This window comes from Onychomys torridus, chromosome 3 (genome assembly GCF_903995425.1).
Source record: "Onychomys torridus chromosome 3, mOncTor1.1, whole genome shotgun sequence".
Taxonomy (NCBI): domain Eukaryota; kingdom Metazoa; phylum Chordata; class Mammalia; order Rodentia; family Cricetidae; genus Onychomys; species Onychomys torridus.
Genome location: NC_050445.1, coordinates 157,826,231 through 157,845,835, shown reverse-complemented (window position 1 = coordinate 157,845,835; position 19,605 = coordinate 157,826,231). Strand labels below are relative to the sequence as shown.

Sequence of the window (19,605 nt, the reverse complement as noted above, 5' to 3'; positions counted from 1 at the left end):
CAAGGCCCTGGGTTCGATCCTCAGCTCTGGAAAAAAAAAAAAAGACAAAAAAATTAAAAGACATGGGTTGCCAGCAACCACATGGTGGCTTACAACCATCCATAATGAGATCTGGTGCCCTATTCTGGCATGCAGGCATACATTCAGGCAGAACACTACATAATAAATGAATGAATGAATGAATGAATAAATAAAAATAAATCTAAAAAAAAAAAAAAAGGGTTGCCAAGCATGGTGGTGAATGCCTTTAATCCTATCCCTCAGGGGATCTCTGTGAGTTTGAGGCCAGTCTGGTCTACAAGCCAGTTCCAGGACAGGCTCCAAAGCTACACAGAGAAACCCTGTCTCAGGCGGGGAAAAAAGACATAGGTTAATTTAAGTTATAAGAGCTAGTTAGAAACAAGCCTAAGCTAAGGCTGAACTTTCATAATTAGTAAGAAGTCTCTGTGTCGTTACTTGTGAGCTGGGGGCCCAAAGAAAAATCCATCTCCAGAGTGATAGCAGGAAAGTTATTTCTGTTAGTTTGGGCATGATCTGATGGGAAATGAATCCTGAATCTGCAGATGCCTGGTTCCTGAATTTCCCACAAACTCTTTATCATAGTCCCCAGACTGACTGCTCCTGGTTATCTTCCTGGTGTTGGCATGTTAGCCTGTTTTCTGTTGCTGTCACTGAATAGCACAGACAAGTAATTACAACGCACAGTGGACTTACTTCAGCGTTCTGGAGACTGGGAAGTCTGATATCAAGGTACTAACATCTTGATGAATCCTAACAGAGAAGGGTGTAACACGGTGAGGCTGTTGTGAGGTGTCCACCAGAAAAGACTGCTCAGATATGGATTTAAGGAAGTCTTTATTAGCTAACCAGTGATGACAATTCGTATTCAGGACCCCATTTGTAGCACCAAGCCTTCCTCAGGGGGAGTTTTGGATCACAAAAACCACATCCTGGGCTGACATACTTCAGTTATGTTAAGAATAGTTAGCCAGAAGCAGAACTACAGAAATCAAAAAGCAAGGTCAGTACATTTAGAGAGTTTCCCAAAACTATGGACTTTGATAGATTAGGTCTTCGTTTTCATTTTGGCAGGTGGTGCTGTCCACGTGCTGAGTTTTATGACCCGAATGGTACAGTGTCATTTCCATCATGGAGTCAGTTGTGCTAAGGTCTGGGGGCCTGTTACAAGGCAGAACCAGAGAGCCCAAGAGAACACTCTTTAATCACATTATAGCCCAATAATACATGGATGAGCCTTTAAGGAGCTCTGAAAATCCAAACTATAGAGTCCTTAGGACCCAGTCACCTTCAAGAGGTCTCCCCTCTTAAATACTATTAACATATGACTTTTAAATTTAAAATTTTAATTTTAAATTTCAACAATTTGAAGAGCATTTTGAAGTCATATAAAGGAAATAATTTTTGAGTATCTCAACTTCTGGGATTTATTCCACCCGTCTCTGGGAAGTTCCAGTTTGGTTTTGCAACTCTCTTGATTTCTACCAACAGTCACTATCATTGTGGCTAAACTGGGAACCTCCATTGTTATTGAACTTCCTTGTATAAATGAAATTAATGGTCAGGTGTGGTAGGGCTTACCTTTAATCCCAGTATGGATCTCTGAATTTGGACCAGCCTGGTCTTCATATCAAGTTCCAGGCCAGCCAGAGCTACATAGTGAGACCATGTCTAATAAAACAAAAGTTTAGCCAGATGATGGTGATACACGCTTTTAATCTCAGCAGTCAGGAGGCAAAAGCAGGCAGATCTCTGTGAGTTTGAAGCCAGCCTGGTCTACAGAGCAAGTTTAAGGCAGCCAGGGCTACACAGAGAAACCCTGTCTCGAAAAACCAAAAACAAACAAAAAGTTGGGCATGGTCACACACACCATTAATCCCAGCACTCACAAGGCAGAAGTAGGCAGATCTCTAGGTTCGAGGCCAGACATGCATGTAGACAAAACATCCATACATATAACTATACAAAAGCAAAAAAATAAAAGCGGGCAGAAAAATAAAAACATTTTGAAATTATTGTGTGTATGTATTATGTGTGTGTGTGATATGTGTGTGTATACATGCTACAACATGCATGTAAAGGTCAAAGAACATTGTTCTCTATTTCAGATGAGTCTTAAGGATTGGACTCAGATTGTCAGGCATGTACAGCAAATGCTTCACATGCTGAGCCATCTTGTCAGCTTGGTTAAACATTTCTGAAGGAAAAGTTAAAACAGATGGCAATCGATTAATAGGTTGTAGTTTATCACTGTGGGCTTAATCACTTTATCACTTGATTAAGTGGGCTTAGTAAAGAATTCTGAGTTTTCAGCCCAAGAGAACTTGAGTGTTGGCAGTATAGGGGCCACCTCAAGACAACCCATGTTGCAATGGCCAAAGATTCTTGGACAAAGTTTAGTGATATCTGTGAGTCTTCTAGGCCCATCTACTTCAGCACACACACAGACACCCCAGCCACTGGCTTTCCAACTTATCTGTGCACTATCTGAAGAGTCCTAAAAAGGCTGTGGATCTGTGTTAGCTTTTTGATACTGTAATATGATCTGAGATAATCAACTAGTCAACAAAAGATATTTTACTCATGGTTTTAGAGGCTCTGCCTGTTATTGATTGGCCTAATAGTTGGGTCAGTGGCAGCAGATTGTAATGGTGGAACTCACTCTATGGTCAGGACACAAAAGGAGAGAGAGGAAAAGGGACCCAGACTCTGTTATCGCCTTAAGGGCCACCCCAGTTACTTACCCCAGTGACCCCTCCTAGAATATACCTCTTAAAGCTTTTGTTGCCTTCCGGTAGTAACATCTTGTGGAAACGTCTGAGGCATGTGGACTATTGGGAGATTCCTAAAATCCAAGCTATCGTAAGAGCCTTCCTTCTAGACAAGACTCAAATGTTTCTATACATTTTTGTTTGTTTGTTTTTGAGACAGGGTTTCTCTGTGTAGCCCTGGCTGTGCTGGAACTCAGGGTCCCTGTAGACCTTGAGCTTCACCTGCCTCTGTCACCTGAGTGCTGGGATTAAGGTGTGTACCACCACTGCCCAGTTAATGTCTGGATACGTTTAAACTGAAGCCGTAAACTTTCTGAAACTGTGGTAATCTCTGAGGCTGTCTAGAGAGCCTAGCCAAGTGCGTGAGCCCCAGGTCTGTTAGAGACTCCATCTTAAAAAATTAAAAACCAACATGGACTCCAGAGGAACAGCGTCCAAGACTTGCCCTTGGCTTCCATGCACATGTGCACTTGTACACATGCAGTTTTCAAAAGCACCCTTATGCAAGGTCACAAGCCCAGAAACAGTTCCACCTCAGAATGATGCTTCAAACGGCCACCACTCTTTTTACTAATCGTTATGGCGAAGGGCTCCTGTTTCAAAACGTCTGATGTAACTGTCCTAGTTTTGCCTTTAATCACTTCCCCTTGCCCAGCCTTTGTGTGCCCTTAGCTTACTATGGTCTGCACCCCACTGCAGTGTCTGTCCCTGTGGCAACTCTATAGTCTTCCAAAGAAACAGCAGTCTTTGGAGAATCTCTGGGTTTGGTTAGGTGGACAATGCTTTCTTTCTTTCTTTCTTTCTTTTTGTTTTACTCTTTTTTTTCTTTATTATTATGTGTTTTAAATTTTATACATCAGCCATGGGTTCCCCTGTCCTCCCCCCTCCCGCCCCCAGAAACTATAGAAATGATCCCTGAAAGTATAGTCTTGGACAATGCTTTCTTATAAGCAAACTTTAAAAATTAAACGTATCTCTTAAAAATTGTATTTTCTTCTTCAATAGACACAGATCCTAAACATAGCATTTTAATATAGAAATATGCAAAGAAAATCATTAATTCAACTACTTGTTAGTATTTTAAACACTGATTACATATGATAAACATATAATATATATAAAACCTATCTTTCTATGAACTTAACCATAAATGCATATTTTAAGGGAAAGAAAACCCCATGTTTACATTGCTTCATAAATCAATTGTCTTTTCCTAAACACTTCAAATGAATCAGTTACTTCCTGAAACACTGCTAAGGGCCACATAGGGTATATAGCTACCACAGGCTACACAGACTATCACAGGCTATCACAGGCTATCTGGTCTCATGTCAAGCACTTGTCTTTTCTTACAAACAATACTTTGAACGTTTCTTGACACTGATTTAAATTTTTATTTTTACATTTTATTTATTTACTCATTTTGTGTGTATAGGGGGTTGCACACATACCACAGTAGAAGTCAGAGGGCAACCTGATTTCTCTTTCTACCACATGGATCTCAGGAATCACACCGAAGTCATCAGGCTTGGCAACAGGTCCCCCACTCAGCCATTCCACTCAGCCAATTTTTGAGGCTAGTTTTTCTATCTAGTTAAAAGTGCTACACTCCCACCATAAAAAAAAATTTTTTTAGGGGCTAGAGAGTTGGCTCAGCAGTTAAGAGCACTGGCTGCTCTTTCAGAGGACCTGGGTTCAATTCCCAGCATCCATGTGGCAGCTCGCAACCATCTCTAACTCCAGTTCCAGGGGATTCAAAGCTCTCTTCTGGCCTTCTCAGGCACTGCATGCACATGGTGCACAAGCACCCATTCAGACAGAGCACCCTCCCGGAAACTTAAAAAATCAAACAGAAAAGCAAGGCAGCTACCCCAGACACATCCATTATGGAACCCCATGATCCTCTTCTGTACATGGACTGTGGTCTCTTCAACAGCACATCGGGCATGAGATTTGAGAAGGCCAGAGTGAAGTTGTGAGTTTTCAAGGATGTTTAGCTTGGAGGAGACAAAACTTTTATTTCTCACTGTGGTGCTCAGGACTAACTCAGCAAACACTTCATAGCAGCTCTGAGGGCAGCTGTAGTAGCTCAGGCAGTTGCTGCAGGAGGAAGCAATTTTCTCACATTGCAAAAAACTAAAAAACCAAAAACAAACAAAAAACCAAAAACAGACAAGCAAGCAAACAAACAAACAAAAACCAACAAGCACCCAAACTCTGATCCCCGCTCCCCAAAAGGGCCATTAAACATGAACAGAGGTCAGGACTCAAGAAAAAGTTCTTTGCAGCAGGATTAACTGGAGGTTGAAGCCAGCATGGGCTACAGAATGAGTGAATTCTAGGCTATCCTGGGGCTACCAGTGAAAGACCCCAAACCCTGTCTGACAAAACAACAAACAATAACTTTATCAAATAAAGGATCACATGTGTGTAACTGATACTTGAAAGATGCAGGCACGTGCTTATCGACTGCAGTGTGATGACTTGGGATGCGTGTACTCTATTACCATTCCCTGAAAGTGATGGATACCTTCATACTAGCTTTCACAGCACACCATAAGCACAAGGACACTTTAGGTCAGATGTTCAGACATTTACGATTCATAACAGTAGCAAAATTACAGTTATGAAGTAGCAATGAGAATCATTTTATGGTTGGGGCCACCACCACATGAGGAGCTGTATTGAAGGCTCACGGTGTCAGGGAGGCCGAGAACTGCTGCTCTAGATGGTGTTGCATAGGAGTGAGTCCATCACTGCACATCACATTAATTTGTTTATTGATTTTATCATCATCATTACAATGATTTTGAGACAGAGTCTCACTATGTATCCCAGCCTGCATTTGCCCTCTCTTAGCAAGCATGGAGTTACAGGCACCAGCTATTCTGCCTTCCTCCTTTAAAAAGTTAATTGATTTATTTTAGAAAAGGTTTAGGCTTACAGGAAAAAAAAAATCACAAGAATTCTCACACTTCACATCAGTTTCTATTATTGCTGCCATTGGTGTTTTGTTTTGTTTTCCAAGACAGGGTTTTTCTGTGTAGCCCTGGCTGTCCTGGCTTGAACTCAGAAATACTGCCTGCCTCTGCCTCCTGAGTGCTGGAACTAAAGGCCTGCACCACCACTGCCCGGCCTTGCCATTGGCATCTTACATTGAAACACACGTCTCAACAAAACAAAACAAAACAATCCCAAAACCAAAAAAGTGATACTGGTTATATTATTAACTCAAGTCCAGGTTTTGCTTGTTTCTTTAAAGTTTTTTTTTTTTTTTTTCCAATGTCCTTTTCATAACCCAGGGCCTTGCGCTTAGCTAGGCAAGCACTCCACCACTGAGCCAAATCCCCAACTCCTCATAACTGCTTTTTAAGATACTGAACAGCTTGTCTGTGCTCCATTTTATAATTGCACACTGGGGAGGCTGAGGCAGGAGGAACTGTCGTCAGTTCCAGGCCAATGTGGGCTACATAGCAAGACCCTATCTCAATAAAGTAAAATTCATTAGTGATGGTACAAGTTTATCTCCCTTGGGAGGAAGCAGCAAAAGGTCAGAAGTTAAAGGCCATCCTCCACAGCATAGTGGTTGGAGGCCATCCTGGGCTCCATGAGACCTGGTCTCAAAAAGAGAAAAAGAAAGTTAATGTGCACTGTTAGACACAATAGGCCTGGCGTAATGGCACAGGCCTTTAATCCCAGTACTGGGAAGGCAAGCAGAGGCAGGGGGATCACTGAGTTCGAGAAAGGCCTTGGATACAGAGTGAGTTCCAGGGTAGCCAGGGCTACACAGAGAAACCCTGTCTCAAAAAACAAAACAACACAACAACACAACACAACAACACAAACACAACAAAAGCAAAGACGCAAAGCCAGAGCACAGCCCGCCCTGGAGCCCCGGCAGGAGGCGCGCGCCCGCAGGGCCGGCGGGCACGCGCGGCCGTCCAGCCGGAAGAGCGCGCCTGGCGGGGCTGGGCGGCGGGCGAGCGGTGCGCGCGGGCGCCCGGGGGCAGCACCCCGACCCTTGCGCGGGGCCCCGCCGCCCGCGCCTCCCGCCGGCAGCGATGTGGCGGCTGCGGCTGCTCGTCCTGGGGGTGCTGGCGGCGGGCACCACCGAGGCCCAGGCGAACTCCACCGACGGTGAGCTCCTCTGCAAGGCCGCAGGCCGCCCGCGTCTGTGCAGCCCTCCCCGGGCAGCAGGCGCGCCTCCGGCCGGCGGGCCGCGGGTTCGGGACCTGGGCCATCCTGTCAGCGCCTCACTGGGGCTGGGAACCGGGACGAGATAAGTAGCCCCCTCTCCGACATTCGCCCCGGTAGGGAGCAGCCATGTTTGTGGTTTTAAGTGGACACGTTGAAACGGCCCTCTCAGTTTGCTCCTCTTGGCGCCCTGGAGGATTAGGAGTGAGAGGCCAGCCTGGGGAGTGAGAGTCGGGCCCAAACAAACAGAAACTAAAACCAGACCTAATGCCTCGGGGACAGGCAGCCGCGTCTGTCGAGGAACTAGGGCATTCCAAGAAGCAGGTGGCTTTGACATTCGGGTCAACTTTGCAGTTTGAGAGGGGACTTGAAACCCTAGGTCATGTGCCGAGTGAAAAGGGGTTAAGCGACTGCTGGGGGTGCGGGTGGGCTTTAATGGGAAATGTGAAAAGCACTAATTGTGCCAGGCTGGTGATCACGAGCTTTTTCTGGTGAAGTTATTCCTTGTTTGAAGCTTGAGACAAGTAGCAAGACAGCAGTCTTCTGGGCGATGGGATCGTTCCCCCCTCCCCCCGATGCTTATCTCTGAAAAGCCTTGGTAAGAACCGCATTTTAGGAACTTTTAGTACAACTAAGGCCAACGCTGAAAAGTACAAATACGTGTGTTTTGAATGTACACACACACACACACACACACACACACACACACACACACACACACTATTTTCTTGAAGAAAATTCTGGCTTATAGAAGGGGGAAGCGCTAACCTCTGGCAGTGTGCTAGGCGCCTTTCCTTGGCTGAGTTCCCTAATCCTCGAAGCCTCTGAGATAACGGTTTCCCCTCTGGAGGCTCAAGATGTTCACTGCAGCAGTGAGCAGCTGGTAGCAACACCAGTGTGGCGCCCTGGAAATTGCACGGCCCTTACACTTCAGCAAAGACCCTTTCTGAAAAGGATACCTTGCCCAGGGGGAATTGGGGATGCAGCTCAGTTGGTAGAGTGCTTGCCTAGCACCTAAGAAGTCCTGATTTCCATCCCCAGCCCACAGGGACTGGGTATGGTGATACATGCCCTTAACCCCAGAATTCACAAGGTGGAGACAAAAGGTTCAAGAGTTCAAAGTCAGATTCAACTACATAAGGAATATGAGGCCAGCCTGGGCTACAAGGGCCCTATCTAAAAAAACAAAACAAACAAAAACAAACAAACAAAAAACTTTCACAGCATGAGGCTTTGTATTTAATCTTTCTGTGAATCTTTGCCTTTGGAACAGCCTTCTGAAGAAGATGAGCAGAGGGCTTGAGTTTTGGGTTGATCTAGAAGAGTCCCTGAATCTGGAGGGCCAGGAACCAGACTTTTTTATTTCTAGTTTGGGGTTTCAATACTGAATATCTGGAATTTTTTACACAAAAGTTGAGAAAGGAAAGTAGTAAGTTGAGAATTAGTATTTTCCTTTTTATACTCTCTCACCTCTGATTATGGCCTGGTACTTTGGCTGTGTGCTGGTCTTTCTGTCCTGTTAGTATTGTTTTGTGCAGGAGAGGGATGGGACTGGGACTCAGCAGCTGATATTCCCCACGCCTGGCTAGTATGGAGACTCAGTAGAAGGCTTGCATGACCCCCCTGTGAAGCGGCTGGGTTGTTAGGATACATATGGCAGGAACTGGACAACCTCTGCAATTTAGGAGGATCTGCCAGACCCCAGCAAGATGAGGGGACCGAGCACCCAGGTAGTGGCTTGATGCTTACTGAAGGTTGGGAGAGAGATGGAGACACTGGGATGGCTGAAGAAGCTGCTTCCTCAGACAAGCTGGGGGGTGCGGTGAGGGGGACCGTCTGTATGTCTAAATAGTCACCCTTCTCTTGGAGTCCAGTCTCTGCTTGCCTAGGTGCCTTCATTTTTGTTTTAGATTTATACCCAGTTGCTTACCTGGAAACCCACCCTTTAAGAGTTGAGTGGGGCGCACCTTTTGTACTTTGGAAAGTGCTTTGAGTAGGCCATGGGCACTTCTGTGTATAGATGCACATGGTAACTTTCTTCCAGAAGTGTTTGAAAGGCCGTGTGTTCATTAATGTGTGTCCTCTTTTTTTTTTTTTTTTTTTTTTTTGGTTTTTCGAGACAGGGTTTCTCTGTGTGAGACAGGGAACTCACTTTGGAGACCAGGCTTGGCCTCGAACTCACAGAGATCCACCTGCCTCTACCTCCCGAGTGTTGGGATTACAACACTCGCCACCACCACCCGGCCTGTGTGTCCTTTTAGTTTATACATTTACTTTGTGGAATTGAAGAGTGAACCCTGATCCTTGCACATACCAGACAAGCATGCCACCACTCAACTAGATCCCCGATTCCTGCCTTTTAATTTTTTTGAGCTAATGACAGTTCATCTGAAGATAAAAACAAGCAATCAGCAGCTGAACTGTAATTCTGAGCACTTCAGAGGCTTCGGCAGGATGGCCTCCAGTTCAAGGCCAGTGTAGGTTGCACAAGACCCTATCTCAAAACAAACCAACGATCCACAAACAAATAAAAACGGTAAGAGACAACTGAATGCCAGCCCGCTGAAGTAGCTGGGTCACTCTTGTCCAGTGCGTTTGGACGGAGGAGCTAGGAAAGCCAGACTCTGTTGGCTGCTGTGGGTGTGACCGACAGAGAGGGAATAGAGGTACATTTTAGCACTGCAGTAAAAGAAGGCGTTGGGCATGTTAAGATAGGGTCTGATTGGGAAAGAGGAAAAGATTAGGAATGAAGGCCTTTCTAGCATGGAGTTAGTGGAAGGGAAAAATGACTCTGTCTGCTTAAGGATGGGAAGTGTGTGTGAACATAGAAAAACAGGCCCTTCTGTTCAGATGGCTGTTGGGGTTCTCAGAATGTCAGAGGAGCAGAGGCACAGAATACAGTGGGAGTCTGCTCACTATCTTGACTTGGGCTGCCTCTCTAAGGCCCTTTGATGTGCAGTCTGTCTTCCTCCCACCCCCACCCCTGTCATAAGAGCTAATTATGCCTGTCAGATGCTTCTGGTGACTCCTCCAGATGTCCTGGAGGTGAATTAGGCTCCTGTTAACTTCTGCAGGATGTATTTTGGGTATGTCTTCTCTTGCCAAGTCTCTTTTGTGAGAAGAAATTAAATGCAGTTTCCAGCCAGGTCTGGTGTCTCCAGCTTGTCATGACCCGGCTAGCTATTTGGGAAGTTGAGGCAGAAGGATTGCAATTTCAAGGCACATTGGGCAGTAGAATAAGTTCAAGGGTAACGTGGGCAACTTAGGCCCTTCCTGAAATACAGTATTTTAGAGGAGCTGGCATGTGGTTTTTAGTGGTAGACTGCTTGCTTAGTGCTTGAGAGGCTCTGGGTTTATTCTCCAGTACCAGAAAACAAACAAATAACAACAAAACCAAACAAACGGAAATTAAATGAAATTTCTATCGTGTATGTGGTAAAAACTGTTTTTGACTTTACATTCTGTGTGTGTGTGTGTGTGTGTGTGTGTGTGTGTGTGCGTGGTGATATTGTGTTCCCCGAATATTGTGCATGCTAATAAACTTATCTGGGGTCAGAGAACAGAACAACCACAATATTTAACATAGAGGTTAGGCAATGTTGGCACTCACACCTTTAATCCTAGCAATCCAGAGGCAGAAATCCCTCTGGATCCCTGTGAGTTCAAGGCCACATTGGAAACAGCCAGGCATGGTGATGCACGCCTTTAATCCCAGGAAGTGATGGCAGAAAGCAGAAAGGTATTTAAGGTGTGAGAACCAGGAACTAGAGTGGTTAAGCTTTTTGGCTGGTTAAGCTTTCAGGCTGTTGAGAAGCAGTTCAGCTGAGATTCATCTGGATAAGGATTCAGAGGCTTCCAGTCTGAGGAAACAGGATCAGCTGAGGAACTGGCGAGGTGAGGAAGCTGTGGCTTGTTCTGCTTCTCTGATCTTCCAGTGTTCACCCCAATACCTGGCTCCCAGGTTTGATTTTATTAATAAGACTTTTTGAGATTCCTGCTTGCTCTGCCCAGGGCCTCATACGTTAGTACACACAGTTACTTCCTACCCCTCTTTTCTCTCTGGATTCTTTTGGTGATGCTGAGGATTGAACCCAGATCCCTAAGCAAGCTCTACCACTGAGCTATATCCCCCAGGCCCCACCGTTCAGTATCTCTCATTGTTTCTGTGGAAGTCCCCTCATTGCTGCTTATGATAGGCCCAGCATCTCTGGGAGTGTTCACCCCTGCTCCCCACTACTTTCTCTGTAGGACCAATTTGAGAATGCTTGTATATTTTTGGTTTCTTTGAGGCACTGCATCTCCAAAGCGCTGGCAAGCTCATGGTCCATACTATGCAGCATCTGATGGTTATAAAACCATTTCCCCATTTGTTTGGTACTTTTAGCAGCCCAGCAGCTTCTGTAGCATAGTTACCCCCCTTTTACCGTAAGAGAAGAGATGCCCAGAAGAAATAAATACTTTGCCTCAGGTTGCATAGTTCAATCTCTGTTGAACAAGCATTTACTGCCAAGCGACTGGTACAGTGCCAGAGGCTGGATCATCAGATGTGACAAAGACCTGCACAGCTAGGACTTACCCTTTCCCCTCAGTTCTGGTATGGATTCTGGGGCCTCACACATGATACACAAATGCTCTATCACTGATCTACAGCTTCAGCCCCTGAATTACCAAGATTGACACAGACAGATGCCTAAATTTTAATAAGTGGTCTATTTTAAACATTTACATGTCCTTCTTCTTGCATATATGTGGAAATAAGCATTACGCATCTTGATACTAAGTCCTCAACACAGAGTTGGCCTCCATACCCACAAGCTATGTATCCTGAAGATTCAACCAGCTGAGGAGTGAAAATAATTTTTTTAAAGTCTGTGCTGAACATGCACAGACTTTTTCATGTTGTTGTTCTCTAGCAATATAGTGGCATAGCACTTAGGTACGTAAATAACCCACAGATAAAGTATGCATGTGAATATATGTCTATCACAACACCATTTTTAAAATACCTATATTATGTGTGCATGTGCTTGTGCAGACAAGCAGGTGGACATAGAAGCCAGAGGGGCATGTCAGGTACCCGATCTATTGCTCTCTGCCTTATTCCCTTGAGAAAGGGTCTCTCTCTGAACCCGGAGCTATACTGGTGGCCAGAAAGCCACAGCGACCTTCCTCTCTCTTTGCTCTTCATAGCATAGAAATAACAAGTGTATGTGACTGTGCCTGGCTTTTTTATGTGGGTGCTGGGATTTAAACTCAGGTCCCCATGCTTGCTCAGCAAGTGCTCTTATCCACTGAGCCATCTCTTCATCTCCTACTGCATGTACCATTTTATGTGAGGCACAGGCAGGGATTAGTAGTCTGGAGAGGTTGGGACTTGTATCCTGTGGATGCTGAGGGATGATGGTATACATACCAGGGTGACAGTTGTGGGGATGTCTGTGCTAGGGGAAGCAATGGACAGGTGCTGAGAGTCCCCATATTGTTTAATGTCTCTTTTCCTTCTAAGCACTGAGAATTGAACATAGCTTTTTTGTATGTGTATGTGTGTGTGTGTTGTTGTTGTTTTAATGAATTTAAATGTAGGCTCAGCCGGGTGGTGGTGGTGCATGCCTTTAATGGGAGGCAGAGCCAGATGGATCTCTGTGAGTTCAAGGCCATCTTGGTCTACAGAGTGACTTCCAAGTTCCAGGAAAGACACAAAGCTACACAGAGAAACTCTGTCTTGGGAAAACAAAAACAAAAACATTGCTGGGCGATGGTGGCGCACTCCTTTAATCCCAGCACTTGGGAGGCAGAAGCAGGTGGATCTCTGTGAGTTCAAGGCCAGCCTGATCTCCAAATCGAGTTCCAGGAAAAGGCACAAAGCTACACAAAGAAACCCTGTCTTGAAAAACCATAAACAAACAAACAAACAAACAAACACATACATACATACATGAATAAATGAATAAATAAATAAATAAATTGAAGGCTCAAGGCAGAACTTGAACCTTTAAGCCATCAAAGCTGGAAGCTTTTGGCAAATCATGACATTTCTTTCTGATAAGAACACTTTGAAACTTGAAGAAGAAGAAGATGTGTAAAGAAAGCCACTTTGTAGTCTGTAGACCTAGCCCCAAGGTCCCACAGCTGCTTATAAAATAATCACTCAGAGGTTTAATATTATTTACAAACTGTAGGGTCTATGGCAGGCCTCTTGCTAACTAGCTCTTATATTTTAAATTAACCCATTTCTATTAATCTATATTTTGCCACATGTTCCGTGGTTTACTGGTCTGCTGGCGTGTTGTTCATTGGGCAGCAGGCTGGTGTCTCCCCAGACTCTGCCTTTCTCTTTCCTGTCTCTCTCCTTGGATTTCTCACCTGCTTCTAAGCTGCCATGCCATAGGCCAAAGCAGCTTATTTATTAACCAATGGGACAACATATATTCATAGCATACAGAAAGACATTCCCCAGCACTTCCCCTTTTCTGTCAAGTCAAAAGGTTTTAGCTTTAATGTAGTAAAATTGTACATAACAAATAGTTATCAAGAAAGAGTTACAGTTATAATATCTAGTCTATTTGTATTTGGCAAAATTAAAATATTTTATCATCTATCCTATATTTGTGAGTCTAAAGTTTCATATCTAATTTATCTTTTATCATAACCAAGGAAAATTGTAATTATCTAGTCTTCAACTCCATCAAAGACCCCAGAAGGATACAGTATTACCTAAGGAAACAGGAAGTGCATTGTAAGCCAACTTTCAAAAATCTAGAATGACAGAGACAGCTGCCTTCCTGGACAGTCATCCAAAGTTCTTCTGTGACGTTGGGGCATCCATTTTTCAGCCTATAGGCCTAGAGTCTCTCAGTCCCTTCTCTCTGTGTCCTGTAGAATGTCTGGCAATTTCTTCTGTGAAGCAGGAACCTGAAGGACCATCTCATCTTGCAGAGTTTAGTGGTCACCTTCCTATGGGTCCTGCATGTCCAGTTGATACAACATTTTGTCAAGCACTCCAGGCAAGAACAGTTTCTTGCCTAAATGGCTAACTTTTGCCACAATGAAAGTAAATTCCATAAGGAGTTTCTTTGATGCCCATCATCTTCTCTGAAGTAGATTGGTGCTGCCAGGGGCAGACATGTCTCATAGTCCAGAAAAGTCAAAGTTCTTAAAACATTTTAAATGCCATATTCTGTAGGTTTTTCAAGTGTTTAAAGATTACCTACCTAATTGAATTACATATATGTATACCTAGAAAACTTAACTGACATGGCTATAAGTTAGATTATCATGGATGACTAATTATTAATCTGTATTTACTTAATTATACATTATAATTTCAAATGAGTTGCACAAACGTAATACCTTAAACAAGAGTAGAAATATACATGCATTATAACAAAATTAACTTTAAATTTGTATCAATAAACTAAAATCCATAGCATGTAAAACATTTCAAATAAGTTGTTGCTCTTTAAAAACAGATTCAATAATCTACCCTTTTATCCTATTATATCTATAGTATCCCCTTATCTTTTTTAGAAAGAGATTGCATTTATAATCAACCTGCTTTAAATAAAAATAAACATTTATAAGCAATATTTTGGGAATTTGGGCATAGCTTCTTATACTACTTCCTGCTGGATCGGGGCACTGGCATTCTTATGGGGATCCTGAGAAAATTAAGAATTATAGTTAAATCTTGGATATAGTAGTCTGTGAAGCTGTATCGACCTTTCAGGGGGGGTCTTGGTTGATCAAACCATATTAGCCTGAAAGCAAATCCACAGGTTCTCATCTTCTGTGGAAACAAAAACAGAACCTCTTTTTTTCAAAGCAATGTATCCTTAAACATAAATTTTGAAGTCAAGATACCTTTAAAATATACATATTGGTTTAACTCAGCAGCCTTTACAATCCAAAATTGCAGTTTAAAACCCCAAAGACAATATAATCCAGACTCTGTGTATAATTTCTATCCTTTTTAAAAAAAGGTTTATTTATTTATTACAAATACAGTGTTCTGTCTGCATGCCAGAAGAGGGCACCAGATCTCATGAGCCACCATGTGGGTGCTGGGGATTGAACTCAGGACCTCTGGAAGAACAGCCAGGGCTCTTAACCTCTGAGTCACCTCTCCAGCCCATAATTTCTATCTTTACATGGCTTAACTGTTATATTACTTTTACTGTTTCTTTAAAGACTTTGACTTTTAAACTATCTATTTCTTTATATAATTGCATATATTCCCTTTCCTCTCTCTTTCAAGCCTACATACTTTTTTTTCACACTGTAAACTGTTTAGAGTTTTATTCCATCTGAATCTGTCTTGTTGTGAATCTATAATCTTTCTCTGCCCGGGAGAGGTTTTAAACTGTTAAACTTCATGGCTAGGACAAAAAGTGGCAACCTTGGCTGCTGATTCTGCCCACCTCAGCTTCCCAACATGATGGGGGTATCCAGGAGAGTCAGGCTTACACTGCCAACTCTAGTATGTTGGTATCTTTGGGTTAAAGATTGAGGTTAAGGAACGTTGACCACCAATATATCTCTATAGATGGCTCAGTCTCTTCCAGGCCTTCTGAGCTGTTCTATCTCAGAGTCTGTGTCATGGGAGACAATAAGGGCCACCAGAACATCTTCTAGAGCACATTGGAAGCAAGCCCAAGAGATGATAGCAGATGCCTTGGATAGACAGGCTGTAATGAATTTGCTTGCACAAGTTTTCGGTACAGACAGAGTGGTTTTATAAGTACTTGCTGATACTTGCCAAATGGAGAAAATGAGAGGAAGTGTGTGTGTGTGTGTGTGTGTGTGTGTGTGTGTGTGTGTGTGTCCGTCCGTCCGGGGGAGGGAATGAAACCAGAAAATGGATGACAGATATACAGATATGAGCTGAGAGCTCCTAGCACAGTGGAACATTAGTGATCCCTGAGGGCCAGGAAAACTGACCCCATTGCAGCAGACAGGCCAGAAAGCACATTTGCGTTCTTAAGACAGGGTCATTTCAAAAAATGAATTGTTTGTCATTTTCATACATTCTCTCCCCTGCCCCAGACAGGGTTTCTCAGTGTAGCTTTATGCCTTTCCTGGATCTCACTCTGTAGACCAGGTTGGCCTCGAACTCACAGAGATCCGCCTGCCTCTGCCTCCCAAGTGCTGGGATTAGAGGTGTGCCTGCTGCCGCCCGGCCATACATGGGTTGGAGACTGATGGGCTGAATGGTGGGTGCACAGCTGCAGACAGTGGTACCCTGGAATGTATCAGTCTGGTCCAGCAGGGAGGGTGGGGCCCCAGCCCCTCTCCCGTTCATCTTTGTTGACAAGGTTAGTCATATGCAGACCTCGCCCAGGCAACTGTGGCTGCTGTGAGCTCAGGAATGCAATGCCTATGTCTCCTTCACACCCACCACCCGAACAACAACAGGCTGGCCTTGCACTTACATAGACCCCTGCTTTAGCCTCTCAAGTGCTGAGATTGCAGGCATGCACCACCATACCCGACTCCCAAGGGGGTTTTCTGAGGGTGAAATTAGCATTGTACGTTTGTTTATGAATGAAGTTTCCATAAATTGATACTAGAGGTACAATATTGTAATGAGAAAATTTTCCATTGTAGGTTTTCTTGAATTTTCTGTGGGAAAATTTACATACTTTCTGCTCAGCAGGCCCTTTCCACAGGGGGCCATTCTGCGTCACATTTCAAGCAATGTGACCTTCCTTCTTTTCCAAGTACACTCACAGTATCAGAACACCACCGTTTCATTTACTAAGGTAAGTAGAAAGGATTGATTATTCCATAAAGAGATCATCTTTATAATGTTGTCTTGTGTGTTCAAATCTGATGTCTGTTTATGTGTGGGCCTGGTCTCCAGGAGGCCTCAGTCATCTTTAGCTACAGGATCTCATTGTCGAGGCTGCCCTCCATTCCCTTGACTCACAGACTGTCTAGAGGGACAGAACTGCATGGGGTTCTAGAAATGACTGTGAAAGCCTTGTTCTCTCTGTGTCCTTTCTGATGGGGAGTGGTGCTCTTGTGGTTTTGTTTTTTGGTTGTCATGGCAATGGGTCTTTTGAAGCCACTGACCCTATACTCTCACCACCCTTTGAGGCTTGCCACATTGAAACCCAGCTGCTGCGTTTCTCCTTCTCATGCTCTTAGCTTTGAGAGAACATTCTGATTCCAAGGCAGGAGGGCTGCCGGGCAGCTCGGCTGCATAGTGAGGCTGATTGCCTGGCCTACAGGAACTCTTGTCTTAAAGGGAAGGTTTACTAACAGGCTGGAGAAATAGCTCAATGGTTAAGGAGCACTGGCTGCTTTTGCAGAGGACCTGGGTTTGGTTCCCAGCACCCACGTGATGGCTCACAACCATCCCTAACTCCAGTTCCAGAGGCTCCGATGCCCCGCTCTGCCCTCCACAGATACCAGACACACATGTTACCACATGCATGCCGGCAAAAATATTCATACACACAAAATAAAAATCAGTGACTAAATAAATAAATCTTTAAGACAAAAGCTTTTTGTAAACTGAACTCTTTGGGGCCAAAGCTCCTGTTTTGTGTTGTTAGCCAGAACAGAATAAATCTTAATTCAGTTGAACTGTAGTGCTTGAAAAATTCAGTGTACAATTCCTAGAGTTTCTGTTTGTTTTCCCCCCATCAAGCTGGGAATGTTTTCCCCCCAGGCTGTCACACTTGAATGTCAGCTGCTTTACTACTGGTCTACACCCCTCATGTCTTGGTATTAACAAATGTAAACTGAGGACCGAGAAGATGACTCAGTCTATAGGGCTTGAGTTTGATCTCTAGAACCCACCCAAACAACAACAACAACAACAAAACCCAGCCAGGTCTAGTGTGGGTTCGTTACCCAGCACTGGGGAGGTGGAAACAAGGCTCACTGGCTAGTTGGTTTAGCCAATCAGTGAGCCCCAGGTTCAGTGAGAGACCTTGTCTTAAAAAATAAGCTGGAGGGGATGGAGAGATGGCTCAGTGATTAAAGTACTTGTTGTTCTTGGAGAGGACCTGGGTTCAGTTCCCAGCATTCACAGGACAGTGCATCTCCATCTTTAACTCCGGTCTCAGGAGACCTGACACCCCCTCTTGACTTCTGAGGGCTCAATCAGGCATGTGGTGCACATACATACATACAGGCAAACTACACATGTACATAAAACAAATAATAAATCTAAAATACATAAATTAATTAAAATAATAAATTGGAGAGGGATAAAGGATGCTAGCCTCTGGCTTCCACATGTATGCTCACATATTGGTATATGCACACTTGCACACACACAAATTTATACACATACAGATACTTAAAACCATAACTGGGAGGTGTTCGTGAGGAAGCCTTTACCGATAAGATAGTGCCCCTATAAAACAGGCTCCCCAAGAGTGCCTTCCTCACTCTGCTGTGTTTATGGGCCCTAAAACGTGTGGTTGTTTGTTACAGCAGTTCAAACTGACTAAGTTAGTTAGTATATATTGCTAAATTTTTATTTATTTTTTTATATGGGTATATTGTTAGGATGTGTGTTTGTGTACCACAAATGTGCCTGGTACCTGTATAGACCAGAAGAGGGTATCAAATCCCCTGGAATTGTTGTGAGCTGTTATGTGAATCGAACTCAGGTCCTTTGGAAGAGCAACCAGTGTTCTTAACCACTGAACTATCTCCAGCCCCTTAATGATGATGTGTTTCAAAGAGTTCTCCTATGCAAAGATGTGGATATGTGAACATAGGGATGAAAAATCTATGAAGATTTTTTTTCTTTTTGTTTTGAGGGGTTTGGAGAGGGCTGCACACTCTGGCTAGCTCTGCAGTGTATGTGATTTCTCAACTCTGTCTTCATGGTGGCTTTGCTTCCCAAATGCAGACTCTCCTTCCGGGCACCTCAGGCACAGGCAATGACAGAGGGCTCGTTTTCATCCTCAGACCCGAGCAGACTATGTGCACTTTGTACCTGGAGACAAAAGATGCCAAGCCTGTTCAAAATGTGGCCATTCCACTCTCCTACTCAGAAAGAGGTAATTCTAAGTTCATCTGTGGACTGTGAGCTTTGTTTGTGGAAACATAAGGAAAATTATCCTGGTAAAATTGTTTATTATGATTGCAGTTTATTTGATCTTTACATGTTTTAGTGTAAGAGGCAGAAAAGGCAGCATCAGAACCGGCCCTTCATAGTTACATGTTATTCTAGGCAGAGGCGTCAGTAGGCTTATCCTAAAGAAGGTGCAGGGTTTGGAGAGTGGTGAGCAATGGGAGTGGCTAGAGCTGAGAGCAAAGAGCCTTGAACACAGTTTGTATGCAGTGCTAAGGTGGGTTCAGAGGAAGCACAGAGCGTTTGGGCAGAGGAACACTGTCTGTTTCATCTTTAGAAAGCTGAGCATAGATTGATGACGTCGCTTTGTTGGTCAGTCTTTGCCCAGCATGCATGACACCCTGGGTACATACTGGCCACTGTGTCGCATCCTGTAATCCAGGACAGGGCAGGTAGAGATGGAGGACTAACAATTCAGAGTCAGCAGAAAGAAGAGCAATGATGAGTCAGGGTGCTCTTTCGACAGCATAGGGATGAGACAGGCCACAGTGATGGCTAAGTGAAGGTGGGGTGAGAAAATTTAGACTG

The 19,605-nt window shown here is 44.0% G+C and overlaps 1 protein-coding gene across 2 annotated transcripts in view; it reads left to right on the top strand.

Moving 5' to 3' along the window:
- The first annotated feature begins 6,708 nt into the window (after window positions 1–6,708).
- The window catches only part of Tm7sf3 (transmembrane 7 superfamily member 3), a 31,622-nt gene continuing 18,725 nt past the window's right edge, over window positions 6,709–19,605 (top strand). For both annotated transcript variants that reach the window (XR_004944548.1, XM_036182367.1), the window contains exons 1-3: window positions 6,709–6,926; window positions 16,587–16,741; window positions 18,853–19,003. Coding sequence is in view for 1 of the 2 variants with exons in the window: in XM_036182367.1 (XP_036038260.1) it covers window positions 6,851–6,926; window positions 16,587–16,741; window positions 18,853–19,003 (382 nt within the window). In the remaining variant the exon portion in view is untranslated. The remainder of the gene's footprint in view (window positions 6,927–16,586; window positions 16,742–18,852; window positions 19,004–19,605) is intronic.